This window comes from Leptopilina boulardi, unplaced genomic scaffold (genome assembly GCF_019393585.1).
Source record: "Leptopilina boulardi isolate dan_hultmark-lab unplaced genomic scaffold, ZJU_Lbou_2.1 LbouV2_327, whole genome shotgun sequence".
NCBI classification, from domain to species: domain Eukaryota; kingdom Metazoa; phylum Arthropoda; class Insecta; order Hymenoptera; family Figitidae; genus Leptopilina; species Leptopilina boulardi.
Window position 1 is genome coordinate 4,247,037 of NW_026137893.1, and position 27,503 is coordinate 4,274,539.

The 27,503-nt window shown below is 26.6% G+C and overlaps 2 protein-coding genes and 1 long non-coding RNA gene across 4 annotated transcripts in view; 2 read left to right on the forward strand and 1 right to left on the reverse strand.

Annotated features, from left to right (window-relative positions):
* Window positions 1-2,237: 2,237 nt before the first annotated feature.
* LOC127284921 (uncharacterized) lies at window positions 2,238-5,561 on the forward strand. Its single transcript, XM_051310642.1, has 2 exons — window positions 2,238-2,535; window positions 4,607-5,561. Exons 1-2 carry the CDS (start codon window positions 2,529-2,531, stop codon window positions 5,203-5,205), a joined length of 606 nt encoding a protein of 201 aa, XP_051166599.1. The 5' UTR covers window positions 2,238-2,528; the 3' UTR covers window positions 5,206-5,561.
* A 269-nt stretch (window positions 5,562-5,830) lies between these two features.
* LOC127284893 (putative epidermal cell surface receptor) overlaps window positions 5,831-27,503 on the reverse strand; it is a 44,563-nt gene continuing 22,890 nt past the window's right edge. Inside the window, exons 2-13 of one of the 2 annotated variants that reach the window (XM_051310607.1) lie at window positions 16,955-17,563; window positions 16,533-16,826; window positions 16,274-16,466; window positions 15,913-16,127; window positions 15,478-15,830; window positions 15,134-15,389; window positions 13,405-14,643; window positions 11,495-11,696; window positions 10,134-10,632; window positions 8,184-8,538; window positions 7,888-8,103; window positions 5,831-6,756 (exon numbers count right to left, since the gene is read on the reverse strand). In XM_051310607.1, coding sequence (XP_051166564.1) covers window positions 6,749-6,756; window positions 7,888-8,103; window positions 8,184-8,538; window positions 10,134-10,632; window positions 11,495-11,696; window positions 13,405-14,643; window positions 15,134-15,389; window positions 15,478-15,830; window positions 15,913-16,127; window positions 16,274-16,466; window positions 16,533-16,826; window positions 16,955-17,563 — 4,439 coding nt within the window. In that variant the 3' untranslated portion in view covers window positions 5,831-6,748. The remainder of the gene's footprint in view (window positions 6,757-7,887; window positions 8,104-8,183; window positions 8,539-10,133; window positions 10,633-11,494; window positions 11,697-13,404; window positions 14,644-15,133; window positions 15,390-15,477; window positions 15,831-15,912; window positions 16,128-16,273; window positions 16,467-16,532; window positions 16,827-16,954; window positions 17,564-27,503) is intronic. The other variant, XM_051310606.1, reaches the window with a different exon arrangement.
* Window positions 8,553-27,503, forward strand: part of LOC127284927 (uncharacterized) — a 39,411-nt gene continuing 20,460 nt past the window's right edge. The window contains exons 1-2 of the long non-coding RNA XR_007843543.1: window positions 8,553-9,942; window positions 19,860-20,075. This is a non-coding gene — a long non-coding RNA (uncharacterized LOC127284927). The remainder of the gene's footprint in view (window positions 9,943-19,859; window positions 20,076-27,503) is intronic.

Consider the following 27,503-nt stretch of genomic DNA (forward strand, 5'->3'; position numbering starts at 1 on the left):
GATTTGAAAATGTATAAAAAAACACTCACCAATGGAATTTTAATTTATAAATTAATTTTAAAAGGACAAAATTTATTAAGATTTTGTAAATATCAAAATATTACTATTGAATTACAGAATGGCGTTCCATACATATATAGATATTGAAGTCAATAAAAAAGTTGGTAACCTAACCTAATTTTACAACAAGTTCAAAACAAAACCTTATTCGATGTATATTTTTGACAGTACCAAAAGTTATATAAATGTTTTATTTATATATTTTTTTTTGTAAAAGAACCGAATTTCGATTTAACTAATTTTAATTTCAAAATTTTTAATACACTCTTTAAAGAGTAATTACAAATGAATGTTTATAAATATATTTTTTCTCTCGAAAGTTAAGGTAGGTACTAACGTCCTAAGTATTTTTTTAAAACTAAAAACCAGAATTTCAAATTGACAATTATTATGGTTTTAGAATGCAAAATTATTCCGAAGGTCAAGTGAATATTCTGTAAACTAAAAAATGTATATTTATGTACACAAAAAACGAAAAAGCAAAGATAGTTTTGTTTACGCACTTAGTTTACACACTAAAAAAAATTTTTTTGTTTTTTTTAAAAGTATTAAAATTTGATATAAATTTCACATAATAATATAAATCGTATAGAAATTATTTTCTTTTTCTTTATCAATTAAAATCATAGTTTTGATGATAAAAATTATAATTTAATAAACACAAAAGAACAGTAAAATTCTATTTTTAAAAAAAAATTTGAGTCATTGAGAAATTTTAAATTTGTTCTGATTTAATAATCTTCATAAAAATTGATATAAAAAATAAAATTCGTGACAAATATAACGAACTTTATATTAATTGTACAATCAATTAAATAATTAAGACTCACAAAGACTTTTTGATAAAGGTGAGAAAAATTAATTCAATAAATAACCAAATCTTTTTTTTTTGCAGAATAATACAAGGAAATTCCTCTTTAATCACCTTTATAAATTAGAAATATGCACGCACAAATATGAATAACAGTAAAATTTTACAGTGAATCAAATTTATTGTCATTGAATATAAATTTGGACAAAGAAATTCGTGAAAATATTTTAAAATTAATATCTCAAGGCTAAACAAAGGTAAATTTTTTATTAAGTGAATTACAAAATGAATAATTTATATTAATAATGTATATATATTTTTTTTTACTGATAAAAATATTCTTAATTTAAAAAATAATATATTCTCCGAAAAGAAAAAATTGTCCATAATTTAAGAATAATATTTCATTCATCTTATATATTGAGGAATAAAATCATCTACATTTTATTCTTATAGTTAGAAGATAACATAACGAATATAGTTCTTATATTTTTTAGTCAATCAATTAATATTTTTTTAATTTTAACTGTTTCTTGTTTTTAGAATATTTTATTTTAACTTTAAGAATAGAAAGAAAAATTTTTTTATTTTTAAATCTAATAGAAGATAAGAAATATTCTTAAAATTGTAATCAAAAAAAAATTTTTTTTTTTCAGCAAATAACTAACTGGAAAATGGAAAAGAAAAATGTCTAAAAGTTTTTTTTTTGTATTTTTAAAAATAATTGACCTATCGCAATAATTGAAAAAAAAGAGACAAAGGTAAATAAAGACTAATTATTTCTGAGAAAGGAAGGAATAAATAACATAGAAATTATTTTATCAATACCAGCGAAAAACATGCAATTATGGCAATGAAGAATAATTGTTTAATCTGTGAACAAAAGTTTAACGTAATTATTCTTAGACATTGTATTTTTTTGCATTTATAAAAATTCTATTTAAAAAATATTTGTCGATAGAGATTTTATAATATTAATTAGCTTTTTTTTTTTTTAAAAAAAAAAGAGAAATAATTCAATGAGAAAAAGTACAAACATTATTTGGCATAAGCAAATTGTAATTTTGCTTACGCGAAATATTTGCGAAAAACCGGCTTAATACCGGTTTCTTATTACAAATATATATATATGAAAATAGAAGTAATATAAGATATGTTGATAGTAAAGTTGTATAAGGAAGACCGGTTTGTCCTAGACCTTGGTACATGTACAGCATCATAGTTTATAGAGATTTAGTCAATGTCGTTTTTTTTCTAAAAATTAATTTTACTATTATTTGTTTTTCTTTTCTTTCGTTTTTTCTTTTTTTTTTTGTTTCATTTATTCTCAAATCACTGTGAGATAAAAGCGTGCGCATGTCCAATCTTTAAAACACGCGAGGACACAAAGTAGGAATTTTATAGATAGCTGGGATGCAGGAATATATATATATGAGCGTTGTAAAGAGAGGAAATTGCATATTGAAATACTACTCGGAGTGTGGTATTCAGTTATAGTCGCAACTTTAGTCCCAGATTCGTAAAGACCTTCATTGGGTTAACTACAGTTTAACGTTCGCAAGACTCGTTGATTGTAAAATTGCTCCTTTTTGTATTCGCACATTATTTTATATTTAACTAATTTTCAATTAATTGGAACAAAAAAAAAATCAGCATAATGATGCGTAAGTGTTTTCTTTTAATTTACATCTTTTTATCTTCAATTATTAATAAACAAATTTTATTTTTATTCATAGAAAATATATAATTTTTCATAATTAAATAAATTCAAATTATTAACTCTGTAAAATAGATTGAAAACAAAATTAATTATTTTTAATTTCAAAAAAAAAAAAAAAAAAAATACATACCTAGACTTCCGGAAAACTTTTATCATTTGTTTACTAATAATTTATTTTTCAACTAGCAAAATTAAACGCGCGCCAAATTGAATATTTAATTGTTTGTTATAAAGAAATTAAAGATTAATATTATCAATAATAATTTAATTTATTAGAATATTATTACATATTAAATGATAATAATGAAAATTATATGTTTACAAGCCTCGGATTATACGACTTTTTTTTCAAAAATACGACTTTTATCGACTTATTTTAATAAAATGCGACATTTTTTTTTTATATTTGAAAAAAAATGTAAATAAAATACATTTTTTTTAGTATAAAATGTAGATCTTCTTCAGATCTTCTCACAATTCAATTATTTAACAAATTGTGAACTAAAATGATTCTTCACTAAATTAATTATTTTTAATAATTTTAATGAAATATATCACAAATTCAATTATATCAAAATTATTTATCAATTAAAATTTTTATGAAATTTATTATTTAACAATTGTTTATAATTGAAAAAAAAATATCACAATAAAATTGAATTATTTTTTGAAAAATTTCAATTTAAAATAAACTAAAATTCAATTATTACTCGAAATTTTAATTCAAAATCAATTAAAAATCCAATAATTATCAAAAATTTTCAATTTAAAATTTAATTATTTAACAAGTTTTCAATTTAAAATGAAATAAAAGTCGATTATTTTCTAAAATTTCTATTCAAAATTAATTATCCAAATTTTCAATCAAAAATGAACTTCAATTAAATTATTATCCAAAATTTCAATTAAAATTCAATTATTTCCCAAAATTTTCAATTCAAAATAAACTAAAATTCAATTATTATCCGAAATTTTAATTCAAAATCAATTAAAATTCAATTATTATCCAAAATTAATTATTATCAAAATTTTCAATCAAAAATCAACTAAAATTAAATTATTATCCAAAATTTCAATTCAAAATCAAAGAAAATTCAATTATTTTCAAAATTTTCAATTCTAAATCTTTTAAAATTCAATTATTTTCCAAATTTTCAATTTAAAATCAAATAAAATTTCATTATTCTCAAAAATTTGAATTCAAAATTAATTGAATTTTCAATAATTTAAAGTGAAAAGCATCTAAAATTTAATTATTTCTAAAATTTTCCAATCGAAAATTTTTTTTTTGAAATTTAATAATTTCAATTATAACTCTAAGGAAATTCAATTATTTTTAACTATTTTAATAATATTCTTTGAAAATTCAACTATCTGAAACCATTTTTCAATTAAAAATGATTTTCAAATTATTATATTTTGTCCTCATTTTCTAATAAATTTTTAGTGAAATCATCTAAAATTTTAATTACAAAACACTTAAAAGTTTCAATTAATTTCAAAAATCTCAATTTTAAATCTTTGAAAATTCAATTAAATTTAAATAATGTTTTCCAAAAATTGTTTGATAAATTATTTTTAGTTCTGTAAAATTTAATAATTGTTTTGAAAATTAACAATATCTTTTGAAATTTAATTATTTCTAAAAATTTCAACTTTAACCCTTCGAAAAGATTATTAAAAAAAAAAATTTTTATTTAAAAATCTGTAAAATATTTTTGTTAAAATAAAAAACAAATCCACTTTTTTGGAATATAAATCGACTAAAACGACCTTTTTGTGTCTTTAAGTTGATTCGAGGCCTGTGTTTTTATAATTAATATTTAATGGGTATTCGTTGGCCCCTGGTACCTTAAAAATAAATTTTTTTCAAATTACTATCTTGTACTATTCAAAAAAACACGTGAAATCAGAAAAGGCCAACTTCAAGTTAGGACAGGACAGACCAAGCATTTTATTATTATATATAATATAATAATAATATTATAATAATAAAATAATTTTTATTCTTTCAGGTTTGGCATTTTGTCTCATTACCATAGCGGCAATTATTCTTCAAGGCGAATCTGATGATTCGAAAAATTTCAATCAGGAAAAAGATTGGAAATTGGCAAAAACTGTTTATGACTTTCATGCAAAAGACATTGATGGCAATGATGTTTCACTTACAAAATATAAAGGTTCCGTTCTTGTGATTGTCAATGTTGCAACAAATTGTACATTAACTGACGCCAATTATGAACAACTTCAAAATCTCTATCAAACTTATGGCAATTCAAAGGGATTGAAAATTCTTGCTTTTCCTTGTAATCAATTTGCTGGCCAAGAACCGGGTACACCACAACAAATTAAACAATTTGTTAAGGATCGTTTTAATGTCACATTTGATATGTTTGATAAAATTGAAGTGAATCAAGAAAATGCACATCCACTGTGGAAATGGATGAAATCACAGCCAAAAGGAGCGGGTACCAATGGAACACAAGATATTGAATGGAATTTCACTAAATTTATTATTAATAAAAATGGTGAAGTTGTCACGAGATTTGCACCACGAATTGAACCAAATGAAATGAAAGGTACACTCGAGAAATTATTTGATGAGAAAGTTTAAAAATAATTATAATTTTCATTTATTTTTTTTGTATAAAAGTAGAAATATAATTTAGATTTTCTTATAGTTTTAATATTGAATTATTTTTAAATTTATTTTAATAAGAAAATTTAATTTTTATATTCATATATTTGTTTATATTCTTAGTGGAAAAAAAAAAATTCATATTTCCTTGAAAAATTGTAAATAAAAAAAAATCATACTAATATACAAATTTTTCCTATTTTTTAAGTTAACATTAATTTTTTTTATATTTTTAATAATTTTTAATTTAAAATAAATTAATATTAAATTTAAGATCTATTGTTAAGTATAAATGATGTATTTGATAAGAATAAAAAAGTTTAAGTGAATTTCATTCCAATTGTTATATTATTTCATTTTTTATATTACGAATTCATGTTTTTATTACCATTTTTATTCGATATAATTATTCATTAACCTTCGCATACAGGTTTCTCTAGTTTTTTTCTTCACATTTAATGACTAAGAATACAAAAAAAAAAAAGGATTAGGATTCTAGTCACTTTTTTCCTCTTCGCTACACTGAAAAAATTGATTATTAAAAAAAATAAATAATTTTTTAAAAAAGTATTTGAAATTACAAAGAAAAAAAAATTCTAAATTTATTCTTAAACTGGTTTTTATTAGATTCTTAAAATCTAAATATACACCTAAATAGCTGTACAAAAATTTGATCAGGCGATATTGGATTGAACGTCCTTAATCACTAGAATATGTATAAAATATTCGTTAATAATAACATCGGCATAAACTAAAATATAAAAAAAAAAATTCTATAGTCACAATGAAAGTTTCATTGAAGGCACAACCAATTTAAAAAAAAATAAACATGATTATATAAATTTCTGTCAATTTTTGTGGAGTATTTTTCATTTTAAAATCGAACATTAGTTTCTACTCTCATACATTGTTTTTTTTTTTTTTTTTTGCTTATTGTAATATAATATTGCTTATAAAACTATATGTATATATAAATTTGCTTACATTTAATATGATTTTTCAGATTTATGAAATTTAGCCTAGTAATTTTACTTATATAGATGTATATTTTGTTTTACTTAATATGTAAATTTTAATAATATATAATGCGAAACGAATACTTTTTTTTTTCATCTAAAATATAAGTTTTTCATATGTAAACTTAAATATTGCAAGATGGATTCTATTTACAGACTTTCATACAACACAACATTTTCAGACTTAGATTCAAATACGATTGATGTGATCTTTGATTTTATCAAATTGAATTATTTGAATCTTCGATTATTTCGATTATCATCGAATTTCAATCAAATATATATATATATATATTTTTTTTGTAAAATACATCTCATGAGATGAATTTATGGACGGAGTTAATTATAAGAAATATCTAATATATACTTATTATATTAGACATGAGGCAATAAGTTAGGCGATTTATGCATTCTCCTTAGCATTGGCACTTGAGTTCATGGTGGACATTTCGTGTTCTGCTGCTGGTTTATTATTCCGCCCGTTGCTTACTGTTACTGTGTCCTCACAAGTCTGTATAGAAAAATGCAAATCAATTTTTACTTTCCTTTTTTTCTCGCTATTTATATATATAATGCTTCAAATTACATTTTTGCGAGTGAAGAATATAAAGAATTACTGAGAATTAATAAAAAATTTACATTTTCAAACAAAGAAAGAATCGTGACGCATGAATAAGTTTTAAAATAAATTTTTCGAATTATAATTTAATAGAATCTTATTCTTTAGAATATTAATTTTTCAAAATATTTATTTGTTCGAATATTAATGTTTTAGAAAATGTAAAATGGTCGATAATCAATTTGAAAGAATTTTTATTTAGACGAAAAAATTAATTTGTCAGAAATTCAATTTGATCGAAACTTTGTCATGTTAGAATATTAAATTTTTTAGAATTGTAATTTATAAGAATTTTAATTTTACAGAATATTAATCGAATATTAATATTACAGAAAATTAAAATTGTCAATTAAATTAATTTGCCAGAAATAATTCGTTGGCAATTTCAAATTTCATCAATCACAATTTTCTTGATAATTTCTGATTGATCTCATATTTTGAAGTTTCCGCCGTATTATTTCTGGCAAAATTGATTTTCAACTATTTCAATTTTCTGGAACATTAATATTCAAGCAAATCAATATTCTGCAAAATTAATATATTCTTTTTCTGCAAAATTAAGATTCTTTTAAATTACAAATTCTGCAAATTTAATATTCTACATGACAAAGTTTCAATTAAATTGAATTTCTGACAAATTAATTTTTGTCTAAATAAAAATTCTATTAAATTGATTTTCGACCATTTGCATTTTTCAAAATATTAATATTCAAATAAATAAATATTCTGAAAAATTAATATTTTAAAAGAATAAAATTCTATTAAATTATTATAATTGTAAAAAATTTTGTTTGGAGCTTATTCATATGCGCCCCGAAAGAATCATGTTTGGAAATGACAATAATATTGTTCTCAGAATAATGAAAAGATAAAAAAGATATAAAAGATAATTTTTTTGAAAGAAGATAATTTTGAAGAAAAATGATTTCTCGTAGAAAAACAGAAAGAATGAAATTTTTCAAACTAAAAGCAGAAATAAGTGCGAAATAAATGGAAAAGAAGTAGAAAAAAGCAATAAATTACCCATAGTTTCTTGTTGCAATTCTACCTTGTAGGAAGGGTTGTCATAGGCTGATGTTGTTTTACGAGGTGAAATATCAGCCTTGCTGCTAGTTCTCCTTTTCATCAGCATCATCAATAAAATGAGAGTTGATAAAACAGCCAATGATGCAACTATCGCAACAATCACCAATGGTCCATAATAATCACCTTCGTGAAGTGGAATTGATGCCAATTTTCCTATTAAAAAAGACAAAAATTAAAAATAACTCGAAAATATTTTATCATAAGTAAATTAAATTTTTTTTTTTTTTTTTTACCAGAAACACCAGAAGGAAGTGGAACGCCAGCTTTTGTGATAAAATCTTGAACGTTACTCTTTTTAATTTTTCCATTTGTCAAATAGACTTCAATCCATAATCGATATCTTGTTCCAGGTTTAAGTTCACTGACAATTGTTTTTGCTGGTGAATCTCTTTTCGCTATTTTAAAGACACTTGTGTCTTCTTTTCCACTGTCACTTTGATAAATAGCCCTGTAAATATTGACGTACTTGTCTTCAGGATAAGGAACTCCATTCCAAGAAACTTCCACATCTCTTGATTTAATATTGTTGATTTCAACTCGAATATTGAATGCATAGGGATCTGGCTCTTGGTATGTTGTAAAGTGAGTCTGTAAATTTTTATTTTATTATTTCAATTTTTTATATTTAATATATGACAAATTTTATGTTATCATTATTTTTTTTTAATTTTTAGGGTTCCGTACTCGGTTTGGAATCCTATTAATATCGATTTTTTTGAAATCGTGTAACTATATATATATATTTTTTAAACATTTGTTTTTATACCAAAGGAGGAAGAATTTTCTTAAATTTTTTTTTCAAACTTGTTCCTTTTTGTATCACTTATATTATTTGTCATACAACACATATTTTTTAAACATTTGTTTTCATAACAAATAAGTTCGCTTTGAGTACGGAACCTTCAATTTCAGTGCGAGTGTAACTCGTACTTGTCCGATTTTTTACTTTATAATAAAAATGTAGTTTTTTTTTGGTGATAGAGTATTATCTCTTATATATAAAAAGACTCTTCATGTATATTTATTTATTTATTGAAACACCACCGTATATGTTTCTTATTGAAAATTATTACTGAAATTGGCACTTTTTATTACTATTATCGACATTAAAACTTGACGAAAAACAGATTCACAAAATTTAAAAATTAACATCTACTTTTGTCAGGTATTTTAGTTTACACTTCTGATTATTCTTTTTCTATAATAATTATCAATTATCACTTTATAAACTCGCATATTCAATGATAACAATTTATAGCAGAAAAATAGTTTTTTTTTCTATAATTTATAATATTGAAGACGAAAATAGTTGACAAAAGTAAACACCAGGTGGCGTATTGCATCAGTAATCGCGCGCGTTCTATCCGACATGTTTTTTTTTTGGTTAGAAACAAATTCGGTGGTATGAAGTGCGGTTCATCAAATTTTACTGCAATTATGTCTGGCATTGAGTTTAAAAATCTAAAATGTAATTAGAATAAGTAGTAATGTGAAGTGTTAATATATTGTTGAATTAAGTATAATAAAACGAATACTTGGAAATTGGGATAGAAAAAGTGAGGTTAGAATTGACGTCACTGTTCAGATTTTTCGTATTCAAACACATAGAAATATTTACCATCAGTTATTAAAATTCGCCAAAATAATTAAATAAAGAGTGTATTTTATCGTTTATTTATGCGAAATTTTGATTAATAATAATAAAGTTAATATTTTTCAATATATATATTGTTACGGGAGTGTTCGAATTTTAACAATATTTTCACGTTATCAATTATTTTTCAGTGATTGTTGACACGGGAGTGCTCGATTTTTTTTAAATCGCATTTATTCGTTTAAAAAGAAATTTAATAAAGTTCGTGGAAAGTTAGTATAAAATAAAAAGTCCGGGAGTGTTGTACTTTTTTTTTTTTTTTTTTTTTAAATCTGTGTGTTTGTGATCTCGTCTCAACTTCAGGAAGAAGATCGTGCAGAAGCTGATGTCACTTTATTGTAAGTTTTTTTACTTGTTTTTTTATTGTTATTAAAATGTGTTTAGTTTCGTTTTTTCTTTTTAAAATAAACTTATCTTAAATATTAAATTTCATTTTTTCTTGGTTTAGCAAAATTGAAACAATTTTTACTTTTAAAGAAATAATAATTTAAAATAAAATTAATCTCTCACAAAATAGGAATATACGAACCTTTTTATCGCTGATCAATTCAGTCGTTTGTCCAGGGAAGGGTATAAATATAATTTGCACCTCATAGTTGGTTGAAGGTTTCAAATTTTCAATTTCGAAATTAGTCACCTTTCGATGGATCATTGGAGTGGTGATATAAATCTTACTATCTGGTTCTTTATATCTCAATTGAATTCCATCAATGAATTGAAGTTCATAATCAGAGAGAATCTTCCAATTCACATTGACCCAAGTTGAATTAATTTCTTGAATTCTCAGTTCAGCATCGATTGGAATTTGTGGCGGTAATGTTGAAACTTCTGGAAGTTTATCAAGTGTTTTGACAGTATAAATTTTACTCATTGGAGTATTGCTTAGCTGTTGAAGTTTGACGATAATTTTCACTTTATAAACAGTCGATGGTTTCAAGTCGCCCAATTCAAATTCCAATTGTTGAGTGGCTATCAAATCATCTGGTGGTGCAAACTCTTGCGATTTCCATGTTGCTGGCTCAAAGTTACTGAAATTAATAAAATTTTATAATTTAAACTTATTTTAATTAACACTATTTGTAATTATTATAATTTATATCACTGGAAAAAAAAAAATTATTTGATTCAAATATTCGGTTACTAAATTATTATCAAATAAATAATTACTTGAACCAAATAATTTTTATTTTTGCCAATTAAATAGTATTTGTTTAAAATACAGAAATTATTGATCCAAATACTCGTTGGCGCGCCACACGCGCAATATTAAAAATTCAATATTTTTTAAACTATTGAATTAATCTACTTGAAACTTTACAGAAAACTTCATTATATACTAATACACAAATGTCTCACTGGAAGTTCTTTCAACTATGAACTTCCCCGCAGACTTTTTGTCGGCGAAGATAACTGAGTATGATTACCGACAGGTATTTGTTTATAATTAAAAATTGGTCAACAATTGAAAAAAATTCAACATTTTTTTAGACTATCGTCATATATGGACCCAAACTCGGAAGTATGCAAAATCTCATTGGAATTGATTAATATTTGTCGAAGATACGATGATTTATGTTTAAAAATTGAATGAAATTTGTAAATAAAAATTTATTAGTTTTTTACATTTATTAATTAAACTATTCATTTGACAAAAAAATCCAGAGGAAAAAAAGATGCGCCTTTTCATTTCCTACAAGATAGCATTTTTCAAAAATCAAAAATTTCGAATTTTATTTTTTCATCATTTTTGTATGTTTGACTTGCTTTGTAGCGTGCAGCCGAGCGCTTGGCGAGTTCTTATTTCCAGGTGCTCATTTATTTTGATAATAGTTCAAGAAACCGATTTATTTGAATTAAATCAATTTTTTTTTATTATAATTTTCTCCTTACGTCTTATCGCTGGTGTAACGAAGTTCAACTCTTCCGTGTAGTCCTACAAGAACACCAGGTACAGTAAAAACTAAACGAACAGTGTGCTCATCCAAAGCTTCTAAAGCTTGAACGCTGACTTCATCTTGTTGACCACCTGGACCAGTGAAACCTGGTGGTGCTCCAGATATTGGATAGACTTGATGATGTCCATGTTCAAGTCCTGTATTATAAAATAATTAATAAATATTACATAATTTTTGATTTTTCAAATTTATTTTTTGATATTACTTGAAACAAAAAGTATGCAAAATTTTTGAATAAATTAATTTCAATTTTTTCGTTACGTTTTCTGTTTATGGAATTTACGAATGAATTCTCGAAATTATTTTAGAAAGAAATTAGTATAGATTGTTCAAGTATCATCAAATCATTTTTTAAAAACGGCTTTCTTGAGAAATAGTATTAGAAAACTTTGGAAAACCTTTGTGATTTGGTTACAAAATTTTTTTTACTTAGATTATATAATCTAGGTAAAAAATTTTGTAAACATAATTATCTGCACTGAAAAAAAAATTGATTTTATTCAAATATTCGGTTACTAAATTATTATCAAATAAATAAGTACTTGAACCAAATAATTTTTATTTGAGACAATTAAATAGTATTTATTTCAAATACAGAAATTATTGGTCCAAATACAATTTATTTATAATATTAATTAATTTTTTTAATTTGATAATATTCAAGTAACCGATTATTTGAATCAAATAAATTTATTTCTCAGTGTATACCAGGGAAAATTTGAATAATTTCTATTCAACAATTCAAGTCTTCTAATATTATTTTGGAGGCGCATGATTATCTTATAAAAATAATTAGTTACAATTTTCTATTAAAAGAATTCTATTAAAAATATAATTGTTTCTTTTCATGAATTGTAATTTTTTGAATTAGCATTTGACGAAATTCATTTTAAAACGGAATTTTTATTTACAGAATTTTCAATTCACCGAATTTTAATTTTCTGACGAAGCTGAAGTACGCAATGTTTATGATAAATTATTTTTAAAGAAATAATTTTTTTAAATAAAAAATTCTATAATTTTTCACCTGAAAAATATTTCTTGTAGTTTTCATTAATCAACAAATTATAGAAAAATATTTTTTAGGCGAAAAATTATAAAAATTTTTCATTTTAAAAAATTATTTCTTTAAAAATTGTTTATCATAAACGTTGCGTACTTCAGCTTCGTAAAAATATTTCGGCGCTATTTTTAAAATTTACCAATAATGATTTTTTTTTTACATAATTTCCGATTGGTTAATTTTAACAATTTTTGCTGAAATCTTTCTGTTGATTATAATATATTCAGCCATTTGCAATTTCGGAAAAATAAACATTTTTCGTTTTAAAAATTATATAAAATAAGAATTCATGCAAATAAAAATTCAAACAAATAAGGATTCCGTGATTTAGAAATTTTTACATTTAAAAATTCATATCACTTAAAATTCTATTAAATGAGAATTATGCTAAATTAAAATCCTATTAAATTAGAATTCTTTTAATTAAAAAATCGGGCAAAAAGAAATTCTATAAAATAAAAATAAAATTTAGGTAGCTAAAAATTTTTCTACGTAAAAATTCGTTTAAAAAGAATTTCTGTTAATCAATTCAAAAAATGAAAATTTGTTTAAAAAATAATTATATCTAATAAAATTCTTTAAATTGAAAATTCCAACTAATTATTTTTATGAAATAATAATGCGCCTCTTATTTCGTGATCAAGAAATAGAATAAGGTGTCTAAGTAGAAATTTCCACGGATAGTTATTTTTTAGTATTGTGACAGATTTTAGCGAATGAAGACTCCTTATTCTAGTTCACGTGTTCGTGATTTTTTTTTTTTTCTAAAATCAGGGACGAACCTGACTGGTTTGGTGTTTGTGCGGCAAACGGATGGTTCAAGTGCGTGAGTCCAGACTGTGGAATATGTTCATCGGGATGAATTGGCAAGGAAGGTGAATTGTGTCCAGCAACATTGTGTGGAATACCCTGTTGAGCTGGATAATGTTGGAAAGGACCAATATTTGGATTTTGAGAAATGTGTGACAATAATAATTCCTCAATTTGTTGTGGTGAATTGGGAATTTCCGAGGTGTGAATATGATAAGTAGTTTCACCATTTTCATTTTTTTGTGTAAATATTTGAGATTTAATTCCTTTCTTAGGAGGTAATGGATCATTATTACCATTAAAGTACGGTGGAATTTGATTAACAGGTGGATTTTTCTGTCCTACGATCTTTTGATGAAGATCATAGAGACCTTGATGTCCCGTTGGAGGACCATGATCCAATTGAATCAATCCTGGATGTTGAGAGAGTGTGTGAATAAAAGGATGATATTGTTCATCGTCTGAATTATTGGGAACTTGATTCTTTTGATTTGGTTTAATTCCCGTTCCAGTGGGTTTGGATTTCACATCATTTGATGAGTCTTTCTTCTTGGGTGGTGCTATCACCAAATTAGGATCGTTGTGTTCAATTTTTCCCGGTCCACGATAAGGAGGACCAACAGCGGGATTTTCAAATTGAGAATTAAAATGATCGGGTGGAATATTTTCACCGTTTGTTGGACTAAAGTCGAATACTGGTCCTGAATGATCGTGAGTATCAAGTGGAATGAATTGTGGTTCTTCGGGGTGTTCTTCTTTTGGTCGTTTATTAACTGGGAACTTGTCGGGAGCAAATGGACCGAGGAATTGTTCGACGGTGTCCTTGTGGGGTTTTACGGGATCGACAGGTTTTTTGGAATCTGATTTGGGTTTGGATTTTTCCTTAAGGGGTGGTGCAGTCTTTTCAGAATGGGGATAAAGATCAAAGAGTTCCTCAACGCTGGGATCAGTGGGTTTGTAATCAGGATTGTAGGGACCATTGTAGGGTATTGTTGGATGTCCTGGATCCATTGGATAATGGAAGATTTCGTGCTCTGGTTTTGAATTTTGTGTCTTTTTGGGTGATTGCCAGGGGTAGATGCCGCGCTCTGGTTCCTGGATAGGCCTGGACATTTCCGACTTGTTATTTGATTTTTTGCTATCGTCAAGCTTGGGGCGACTGATCGCGTCTGGGGCTAAAGAGCCAAGATTCGCGGACGTCATGTTCTCTCCTGCAATAAGTAAAGTCGAGAGTCAGAGAGAGATTGAGAGAGTGAGAGAGAGAGACAAGTGATAAATCAGTGATCAGTCCCAAGTTGTCTAAAATCCATGCACATTTCCAATATCCGACAATATGTACAGCCTACTATGTACCGGATTGAAGCATGCAACCATCTCGAACAGGGAACTACTTGTGGGTTTTTTTTTCAACAGTTGCACAACCATTCGGGATAAAATCTCTTCCGGTCTTCATACAAGGACAGATCCAGTCAGGTCCGCACTCCAGTTCAAAGCATTCACAAAGCAGGTTTTTGCACTAGAAATACCTTCACCGTAGTTATTAGTACAATCTGCTCACTGTTATTGATACACCAAACATAGGGGGGGATAAAAGAGAGTTTTGAGACAAAATAGCCTCTTTCAAGCACTAATTCTACAAGTTATGATTAAGTGATTTTGGAATTAGAAAAATCGTGCTGGATTAGTTTTTCTTTTAAATACCTGGTGCTTCACTGCAAATCCATTGCATGCAGCAATCATCTCCTGGTAAGTGGGTTAATTTTGCCTCGTATGGTGGACATGGTAGATTAGATGGTGGTTGAGCAGTTACTGGTGGACAGGCAGGTGAGCAGGTGACGTTGCCTATTTCGCAGAAACATCTTTTTTCACAGCCTGTTACATTTGATGGAAGCTCGCTAAAATTTTCATAATTCTGCCCCTCATAGTTGCAGGATCCATTGCTTCTGCATCTTACTTCCTGTAGAAATTAATTTTTTTTTATTAGCTTGTAAATTAATAAAGTAAATTATTAAATTGTTTAGGAAATTGTAAATCAAAATACCAACCTGAGCACAACAATGAGGTGGTTTAGCTTCAAAATCAGGAGGAACAGTCTCCCAATCTATGCAATTTGGATCTAGAGCATCTAATCCAAAATCAGTGGGACACTGAATTGTTGAACATTCAGCCACTGCACTTGCATTACAGAAACATAAAGAGATACACTCGTCATACCACTCTTCACCAATCTTGTATGTCTTTCCTCTATGGTTGCAAGACTTTTTGTCACCTTTTTCTGAGACATTTGTCTTGATCACTTCTGCTAATAAGGAGACATGAAGAGCATGACCCACTCGTCCATTTTCAATCACTCGGATATAATAGCTGTGAGCTGGTTCCAATCCATGTACAATTCCCTCTGTGAGATAAATTTTTATTATTTTCTATTTTGAATATATTTGAAAAAAAAAATTCTTACAAGATTTTAAAAATATATATACCTTTGTCAGGTTTGACTTGTCTCCAGACGTGATTGTTTTCCGAGAGCTCAATTGTCACATTCTCGGGATTTTTTGTTGACAATATCAGTTTAATAGCAGTTGAATTGAGGACTTTCACGTCTGTCAAGTTGACTGAAAGTTCTGCTGGATTTTCGGGTTTTAGTTCATGTTCCTCAAGTGTCACGTCACAGAGAGTGATGGTACAGCATTTATCACTTGAATATTACGAATTTTTTTTTAAAGAATAAAGAAAAATGAAAAGATAACAAAAGATGAGGTAATAATATTTTGTAACTAGGAATTATTTTTTTGCAAGAGTTTAATAACCTAGATGAAAAGATGATATCTTGTGTATGATTACCTTGGATCCGTTAAGGCCACACAACGATCGTGCTGAGTAACACCGGAAGTTGTGTCGTTCGGTGGACATCTAGGTTGACACTTTAGTGATCCTCCTTCTTCGCAAATACAAATTCTCGTACATCCATCTTCAACTCTTTGACCTCTTGTTAGAGTTTTATTACCAAAAATGCATGTTTCATCTGGTTCGGTTGCTAAGAAGAAAATTAAAAATTAAAATTTGAATTATTTGTAAAATGTCTGAATTTGTCTGAATTTACCTGAATCTTCAGCGCAGACCATAATTGCACAACATGGTTGTTCTGGAATCATTTTCTCCTCGCAAAGTGGATCGTGAATTCCTTTTCCAGCACGAACATAGGGAGTTGTACACATTGGTTTACAATCGACAATTTTTCCATCTTCTCCACATATACATTTTTCATCGCAACCTCTTGTGACTTTTTCCCCTACTGCAAACGTTTTATTACCTTCCGTGCAAATGGTAATTATTGGTATCAATGTTGGGAAAATATTTATGCTTGTGTCGTTCTCTGGAGCAATGTACTCGCCACCTGGAATTATTAAAAAAAAAAGAAATAATTTTGCTGTTTAAAAAAAAACATTAATTTATTATGGAAGATTAAATTGAAATTTCTGAATGTAGGCAATATTATTTAATTTTTTTTTAAAAGATGCATACCTTCGACTTCTTTATCATCAGCATCCATGCTAACATCACTGAGGTCCGTTACGTTTGCATGTAAGGAATTTGTCGGCTCAGGAGCAGATATGTTAAGAGCTCTGGCTCTCGAAGAAGTTGTTTCCATCGTTGTCGATATTTCTTCCTCTTTTGTGGTTGTTTCGGACATTGAAATAATTTTTGTTGTCGATGGAATTTCGGTACTTGAAACCGGATTGAGTTTCGGTACCAAATTTGGTATACCTTGAACCAAAATAGGAATTGCATCTGTTTTGTTGCTTTCAATTAATTTTTCGCTCATTGTAATCATTTCTTGTTCCTCGGTTGTGGTTTCAAATGTTGTTTCAAAAATTGTCGTTGTTGTTTCCATTGTTTCAGTATTAGTGTACTGTTCAGTTACTAATGATTCTTCCTTAGCGGGCTTTGGATATTTCATCTCAACTTTTGGCTTGAAATCAAAAGCTTTCTTTTTGCTATCGATTGATAATAATTTTGAATCAGCATCTTTGGTGGGGTATTCATTTTTAGTTTCAACCACCCTTGCAATGGTGTCACTTTCTGATATTGGCACAGTTGGTAGTGGTTCTACTCCTGGAATATTGTCGTCGACTGAAAAATAAAATTTTTGTTTTAGATTTTGAAAATTTTATTCGGAAAATATGGAAAGTTGTTTTTGATAATTAAACTATTTAGGATTTGATTTATTGAAAAGTGAAATTTTCTTCGCGAGGACAACATTCTTGGAAAATAATCCTAAAAGTGAGTGGAACTTTTTAGCTGGTTGTTTTCATTGAAACAAGTCAAGTCTGGAAAAATAAGATCTCCTTGAGAAAATATACACACCAAGAGGGAATCTTGTCTATGACTCTTATATATAGCGAAAGTTGACACTCGAAACGCAGGCGTGTTCTCAATTCATAAAAGAAACTGTCATTGAATAAGTTTAGAAAATCAATTAGGAAAGTTGAAATATCAGTCACTGTTTAAAAAAAAATCTCAAGATAGATTTTGAGAAGAAACTTTTAGAAAACGTGAAAGTTCAAATATATAATTGAAATTAATTATTTATAATATTTGCACTTTCTTATAATGTTATAATTTTTTGTTTTTCCCCTGTAAATTAATAGATTTTTTTGACGTATTGCAAATGAAAATTAAGATCATCACTTTCAGTGACATAGTGCCATTGTGGACAATCATTTCATCATTTAAACCGGATGTTGCCATTATTATTATTATTACGTTACGGTTCGTGTAAGTTTATTGCAATAGGTAAAAGTTTTCACCTCTGTCCTTTAACTTGTCAATTTTTTCTACCTTTCTCTTTGTTCTTTTTTGTTTAGTCGATATTGATCAAAAAAAATTATTTTCAGCTAATTATAATTTTTGAAAAAGAATTAATTGGAGAAAAAAATATTTTTTTTACATTTATATATAGAGGAAAGTAAAGAAATGAAAGAAGAAAAAGAAGTGTTTAGCCACGGCTCTTGATTCGGAATAAGAAGGTGTAAATAAGTGAAAGATATTGTTGAAATGTAAATGCAAATACAGTGGAGATAAAACCGGAAGTGCGACCTTCGTAAAGCAAGTTTTCGCAGGCATTTCCTTCGTTAGTATGCGTTTTCCTTTTAACTTAACACAAACCCTAGAACGGAAGGAGGTACGTTACTCTCGAGAAAACCCATTAATGATATAGCTTTATATTTTATCCACTAGCTCTACATTCCAGAATGCGTCTTAATTTAAAAAAAAAAATATAGTTACCTAATTTATAATTGTAATTAACGATGATTTATCAAAAACAAATATTTTTTATCTTACGGCATCATCTTGGAAAAATCATTTTTAATGAATTAATTATAATATATTCTTTATAATTTCTATTCAGAGTACACATGTGACTTTATGAATAAAGAAAAGAGGAATTATAATTTACAAAATGAGAATTTGAATATAAAGTATATCATGAATAGGGATTAGAAGACACGAAATATTTTTTTTTTAACTGGACTATACTTTTTCTATGCGCTTGCAAGAAAGTGCACTCAACTCTCAATTAGGCGATGAGTTTCTGTTCATTTTTCGTTGAGAATAAATCTCTCGCTCAGGTGTGTGTTTAATTAGCCTTAACGGTGTATAATAAAGATAATTTTTTGAGAACAATGCATAACAGAGTAAAATTTCGCGATTTTCTTTATCGTTTGCCTTTTTCATCTCACACAAAAGCTCACCCATTTGCATTGGAAACATATTTATACTCCAACATATATATGCATTGTCAGATGAGTATACTTGATATATAAACTATCGACCATTAATGCGTGAAACCTGAATATATGTGAGCAGATAAACTTTTGTCCTTTCACATCCTTGACACACATCTTCTGTATATTGCGATTTAAAAAGAAAACTCATTAAACTATTTAGTTTATATTTGAGACAGAAATTTATTAACGATTACAATTTTTTTCTTTCTTTTTTTTTAAAAATCAGTTTCATTTATATGTAAAGTATTCTATTTTTATATAATTGAGGTCAAAAATCTTAACATTGCAAATGCTTTATAATTGGGATTATTATAAGTGCAATAATTAGTGTCTCCACATAACGGTTTTTGGCGTGCAGAAATTGGAATTTCAATTTTTACGTGCTACAGAGCAGCAAGTTTATAAAAAAAAAAAAAAAAAAATGCGTGTTTTCTTTTTTTTTCTATTATTTTTCATTATCATTTGAATTTCAATTTGTATCGTTAATTTATTTTTTTTTTTCTCTTACAATACTTTCTCATGGATGAAGAGTTTCAATTTTTTTAATTATTTTATATTTATATATATATACAGTGAAAAAAAATTTATTTGATTCAAATAATAATTTGTTATTATAAGTATTTTAATTTATTTTGCAGATTCTATCCTCGATGGCTTGTTGTGTGTTACGTGTACTTCAAAGATAAGGGCAAAAGAACAACGAATTCTTCATAATTCAGACTTTTTAGAACTCGGTCTATTTTGACGGTTATTTTTTACATTTTCTAAATGGAAATTTAACTTGAAAGTGGGGATCTCCGAGGGCTATTTAGTATGAAAGAATATCTTCTTGAAGCTGAAAATTCGTCATTAAGGTAAATATTTTAATTTATTGGAAAAATTTTATTAACAAAAAATTTAGTTGTATTTTTTGACGTGAGACAACGTCATTACTACGAGGTATATAGGGAGTCAGTCAGAGAAATTGGCTTATCATATCGCCGACGATTTCTCGAAAACTATAAGTCATATTTTCAAGATTTTTGTGTTATTCGATTAAAAAAAAAACTAAAAAAAGACGTCACGATTACAAACGAATAAAGTAACTTTTACTACTTTAAAAGTAAAATCGGAACTGTCTGCAGTTTCTGCGCATTTCTGGAAATTTCTACTCTAGAAATAGTGAAATTTACTATTTCCGGAATAATTTTTACTATTTCAGGAGTAAATTTTACTACTTCTGGAGTAAAAATTGTCAGAAATGCGCAGAAAGTATGGACAGTTACAGTTTTACTTTTAAAGTAGTAAAAGTTATTTTAGAGGGGCCATTCATTAATTACGTAAGGACGATTTTGGCTAATTTTGACCTCCCCCCTACCCCCATGTAAGGATACATAAGATTTTTCGGACTCCCCCTCCCCCTTCTTACGTAAGTTTTTAACAATATTAATGTAATTAAAAAATTAATTACATCATAATACAAATGGAAAATACTTGGCAAAATCTTACGTAAGATTAGCTTCTACCCCCCACCCCCCACGTAAGACCATGTAGAGATTTTATAAACCCCCCCTCCCCCTAAGGACCCTTACGTAATTAATGAATGGCCCCTTATTCGTTTTTCCATTTTTCTCCGTGAAGTAGGACGTAAGCTTACGGCAAGCTTGCCGCGCAATATTGCCAACCTTACACGGCAAACTTGCTGCAAGCTTACTGCTAGTTTCAAATGTCCCACCTGACCCAAGCTTGTATGGTAAGCTTACCGAAAGGTTACAGTGTAAGGTAACTGCAAGATTTCTCAGTAAGTTTGCACGGTAAGCTAGTTGCAAGGTTGGTGCAAGGTTGCCAACAAAAAAATTTTGTTGGTATTTAAGCAATCAAACTATTTGTTTGAGTCAACCAAAAAATTTGGTTGAGTGTTTTTTGTTGGCATAACAAAAATTTGGTTTGGTTAGCTCAACCAAATTTTTTTTGTTAGGTCAACAAAAATGTTTGGTTGATCAAACAAACAGTTTTTTTTTCTAAAATTAAAAATTTTATTCTACCTTATTTCTTTTCTTTTTATCTTTTTTATTTATTTCATTATTTATCTTAAGCTATGAGCTGAGAGCGAATCAAATTAGTTGGTTGTCGCAACCAAATTTTGGTTAGGACAACAAACGATCATTTGGTTTTTTAGACCAAACTATTTTGTTGTGTTAACCAAATTATTTTGTTGTCGTAACCAAATTTTGTTTGGAATTTAAAAATGTTCAATCAAATAATTTTGTTGGCCTAACCAAATGTTTGGTTGAGATAACACAGAAAATTAAAAGGCATTAAAATAAGCTGCAACGCTTATTAATTTAATCCAATTTTGCTTATTTTAATACCAAAATGGATTAAAATAAGCAAAATTGGATTAAAATAATAAGCGTTGCAGCTTATTTTAATGCCTTTTAATTTTCTGTGAACACGTTTCAGCCAACCAAAATTTGGTTACAAGAACCAAAATTGCCTAACCAAACAATTTTATTGCAAACACTTAATTTTTTTCTCAGTGTAATGAAAGAGTGCCTATTCGTTTAACAATTGAATTAGTAACAGTATTGACTAATTTTTAGTAAAAAAAACTACTAATTGCTAGTAGAAAACTACTAATTCATGGAGTAAGTCGCATTTTTTACTATTTCAAATTAGTAAGCTATGAATTATTAGTTTTCTACTAGCAATTAGTAGTTGTTTTTTTACTAAAAATTAGTTACTAATTCAGATTTAAAGAGTAGAAAAATGTTCTTAAAAATAGAAATAATAGAATATTTAAAAATTTTAAAAATAAATATTTAATTTAAAGTGAAAATAGTCCCGCATTCCTGAAATTTAATGACTCGGAATTGTGCGGTTTTTTTTTCGAAGTTCGTCGAAGTGAAATTGGTATATGTATATATATATATAGAAAAATGAGGAGTGGAATTACATTATCAAAACATTATCTTTTAGTGAAAGATCCGGAAGTTGGGGATTCCGAACAGAAGAGCGGGAATTGTCGTTGTTATATATATATAGTGTTTTTATTTCATGGTTCGACGATTGTATACATATTGCATAGTATACCATCATCATTGTGTAGTTTAACTATGAGGAATTCTTCTTTTAGTAGAGAGAGAGAGAAAGATCAATGCCTATGATATGAATATGAGGTAGAAAGTCTTCCTTTGGAACAAAAATGGTTCAATTGCTTGAGAATTACGAAATTCAGAAGCTCCGCGCGTGAATTCCTATATATAGTTTGCTGCGATAAAATAGTTAAGAGAGCCAGTCAAGTGGAATCAACGACCCTTGGGAATAATCAAATTGTACTTTAACCTAGGAACTTTAAAATTAGTTTTCCAGTTCAACAGCTATTCGCCATTTTCAATCTTTATCGTCTCTCCTCTCTTGTTCCTTGAAAGGAACAAATCATTGAAAAAAAAAAATAACCGCTATAAAGTCAAAGAGATAAAAATCTTCTTCGATTGCTTTGAATATAATTATACTTGGGAAATATTTTTTTTTTTTTTTCACCAATTTTGATGGAATGGATGAAAAATTGAATTGAGGAGATAAATGGCGTAACGGTCTTATTCAGTCACGCGTGTTGGCGAGATTATACTTATATATATATTCTTTGTGAAGGAAACGAGATGTAATGGTGAAGGTTGTTGGGAATAATAAGAGTGGGGGGAAAAGCAAAAAAAAAAGAAAAAATTGTCAGGTCGCCGACTTTTCTACTTTCCGAGTTATTGTCGATTAAAGATAGAGAGAGAATATAATTTTAAATTGTTTTAGAATGATGTCAAATTAGTTTTATAGAATTGTGACGCATAATTTATGCAAATTTTTTTAGTAGGTTTCAAACACTTTGTAAAAAGTTATTTCTAAATATATATATATTTATTACAATTTATGCAAGTGTCGTAAAAAACTAAAAGCCGTTCACCACACTGATGTTGGAAGGTCGTACACGAGACCTGACTTTGATTTTTGTCTGAATGAGAATCGTAACGGTTTGGTTAGAGACCGGTTAATGTCGATACGGTATTCGTCATGGCGACATAACAAGTTCGCTAAGAAGTTATACTTTTGTGTTACACTATAAAAATCCCCATAAAGACAACAGAAATTTTTTGTTTTTTTCCGGTGTCTTGTAATGAATCCCATTCGAATTGATTTTCGTTGGTAATTTTGACATAGTGAGCTGAAATTTGGTACATTTTCGTATTTTTGCAGGAAAAATATTGGAAATCTATAAAAAAAAAAAACTATTTTTTTTATAAGTAATTTTCTATTTTTTAAATTTGTAATCAGAAATTTTGCCTTTTGAGAAAAATATTATCGCGAAATATGGCAGGGGAAATGTAATTTTTTTTTTCACGCCTTGTCTCGGAACACACGGTGTGGTGAATTACGGTATTTTATTATGATAATGTTTGGTAATTACTGAGTCAAGTTTCGATAAGCGGTACCCACTGCATTCCGCAAAGATATCTCTCCACGCGTGTTTCTTTTATATTATACACTATTTTCTGTAATTTCTGCAGAATCAAGAAACTGATTAAAATTACACAATTCTGTAAATTAAATTTTTTTTTGAATTTTCATTACTATTTTTTCAAAATTAAATTAAATTTTCATTTTTACTTTTAAATTATACATTTTTTTGAAATTAAATTAATTTTTTTTTAAATTGAATTGAATTTTTATAAAAATTAATTTATAATTATATATTATTATTATTATTTGAAGTTGTTAATATTTAATAATGAAGAGATTTTATATTTTGAGTCAGTTATAATATTATTTAGGCATCGATGAATTTCTACTCAGTAGATATTGAGAATTTTATATAATTATTATCATTTTAATATATCAATTACAAACGAAATGATTCGTAGAAAAAAAAAAAAAAATTTAGAAATTAAATTTTATATGTTGACATTCCTTGCGAGTCATATATTATTGAAATTATTAGATGATTAATTTTTGATCGAGTTTTAATATAGTAAATGCCTGAACGACTTTGCTTTCGAGACTGTCGATACTATTAGTGAAAGTCATTGCATATTTTCTAAATATAAAAATACTGACATTACATTCACAATATATGTATATATATGGCATATAGACGATCTCCTCTCATGTATAAAGTTTCACGACTAATTGAAAATCGCAAACATGTCTTTTAATTTGTAAAGCAAATTATATTCGGATTTATTTATTACTTGTAAAATTATCAAAAATTCATAATTATAATTTATTTTGTTGATTTTTTCTTTTTTTTTATTAATTTTTGTTTTTTTAATTTTTTTATTTTGAAAAATAAAAAAATGGATAAAAGTTACTTTTTAATTAATGGTTTTGAAGCGCTAAATTATTTATAATATAGTGACAATCGATGAAAGAATAATTTTTTTTTTTCGCGCGCGAAGCCAGTGAACGCGAAAATTAGTCACAGTGGTCATTAAGAGGATGTTCACTTGGTTTACCGCGGCAAACCGGAAATAGTGATTCTATAATACACACTGTATAATTTAAGTTACACCGTACAAAAATGTTAAATTGAAAAAAAAATCAAGACAATTAAAATGTGATTACATAATCATATACATTTTTAATTGTTTCGCGATTTGTTTCCTTATCGAACTTTCCTAATATATATATATATATATATATATATTAACATTTTCACTAATATTTGTTTTTTGTATAAATTTTATTCAATGAATAAAAAAAAAAAAATTCAAAGAACATTACTTAGCAGGATAAATAAATATTTAAAAAGACAACAAAAAAGCTCAGTTAAGTATATTCACGCGCATGAATATATATAAATTTGCATGTGCGGTGGTAAATCTTATATACTTTCAGCTGCCGGAAATTTATATTTTTATACAAGATTGCAGGTGTCTACAGTCTGTATAACATATATTAGAGTATATACATGACGTCTTAGGGGTGACGTCAACTTGAACTGAACGGAAATGCTTGTACTACTTCTTTAGGTTTATATAGAGAAAATATATTGTGTGAGAATCTTTGGACAGAACAAGGACGTATATGTCAATGTCCATTTTCAAGGAAACAACAAAAAATTACTATGAAAGTTCATTAATTTTTGTTTGTTGCAAAATTTTACTTTTTTGGCGCCAAGAATATGATGAAAATTTTTTTTTACACCCACAAAATGGCGGATCAAAATCACAAATTTTGGAATTTTTTTGCCTCTAGAAAAATATGCTATTGAATCAATAATATTTTTGCCAATGGTATAAAAATTATATACAAATTCAAAAGCAGATGCTATAAAATTTTGTAAAATATTTTATAGATTCTATATAGCTGCTTTTGCATCAATAATTTTTATACCTTTGGCAGAAATGCAATTGATTAAATAGCTAATTTTTTCTCAGTGATATGAAAATCCATTTATTTTGTATTATTTTTTTTATCTATTTTCAATTTTTGAAATTTGATTCAAATTCAGCACAAGAAATAAATTTTTTACTATTAAATTTTTTATTTAAAAAAGTATTTTTCATAATTTTTTTTTTTTATGAATAAACATTCTAATATATTTTGAGACAAAAATTCATGAAACTTAAAAAAAAAATATATTTCTTTAAAAATTGTTGATCATAAACATTGTGAATCATATAATATGATTCATCGACCCAAAAAAATTTGAAAGTATATACAATTAACTGCGTTATTTAGTAGGTTTTATATACGAAATTTTACAATTATCTTCATAATTTTTGTCATATAATAATCAATTTTAAATAATCAATAACAAAAAAAAAATTTAAATAGCAAAAAATAATTTAAAACAAAAGAAAGTATTAGCAGAAATACATATAGGAATGACAATAGTGAAGCTATTGTCTATAGTATAATCATATTGAAATATTCAAAGATCATAGATTTTCAATATATATATATATACTTCTGAGAAAAATAATAAACCAGCAAATTACAATTTTGTAATCCGTTGAATTTTATGGGAATTGTAAGAAGGCTATATAGCGAGAAGAATAAAATATTTAAATAATTGTTTATATGGACCTAAGAAAAATTTAACCACACAATTCCTGTATATAGTCAATTGACGTGAACAAGAATTAAGTAATTATTTTTTTTCCATCCCAAGAACAAATTCTATATTTGTATACAAATAGAAAAAAAAAAATTTATAACCAAAAAAAAAACAAGAAGAAAAAAAATTTATGGTAAATTTTCTCACCAGCTTACTCATTCTGTGTATTTATTAATTATATTTGATTGTAGAATTTTTGTACAATTTAAAGATAGATCTGTCTTGGAATGAAAATTGTGTAATCGGAAGATCAATCAAAAAATAAAAATTGATGATACAATGATAAATATAGAAGCATTAATAAGAATACGGTATTTCATCCTAGTTTACCACAATATATAATAATGACGAACTTTTTGGTTCTGATGTTGCGTTTCAACGACCGATATTAATCTCATGCTCATTAAGAACAAAAGCTCATTGTTCGATTTTTTTTCTCCTTTTTTTTTAATTAAACAGCAAAATTCTGACATTTTAATTAAATTTACAATATGGCAGATTTCTATTTTTGAGTTTGAAACTTGAAAAAAAAAAAAAATAATTGAATTTTTCTGTTATAAAAAACAATTATATATAATACGCATTTTCTATAGAATGCAATAATTAGAAATAGCATATATCATCGAAAGAATGTAAAATTAGGGAAAGTAAATTAGAAAATAAAAAAATATATATACTATTTCCATATAGTATTTGTATCTATATGTACATATATAAATTTTTTGAATCCGTTCAAGTTTCAGCACATGCATGAAATGTTGTTCAAGTGTGACGTGGCACGCAGTGTAATTACTACTCCATTGTCTCACGAGCAATCTTTTTTATTCGCATTTTTTTTTTCTACTTGAACGTTCACTCTCGCTCGTAAAATATAAACTTCCATCAAAAAAAGGTTTTTTTTTTGATAATTTGCGAATGATGGTAAAATATATAATTAATTTTGTATACCACTTTGTTTAAAAACATTTGTGACGGTAAATTATGTAATTAATTTATTTTACTTATCAATTATTTATAATTTTCGTAAGTATAAATAGTTTAGAAATTTATGATTTATAGTTTCATGGATTTATTGGTATTAAACAATTCACGTTTAAGAGGAATAATAATGTAAGCTTAAATTATTATTTACTTAAAAAAAAATTTAATGTTCATTTACAGTTTTTATTGGGTTAAAATTAAAATTGATTTT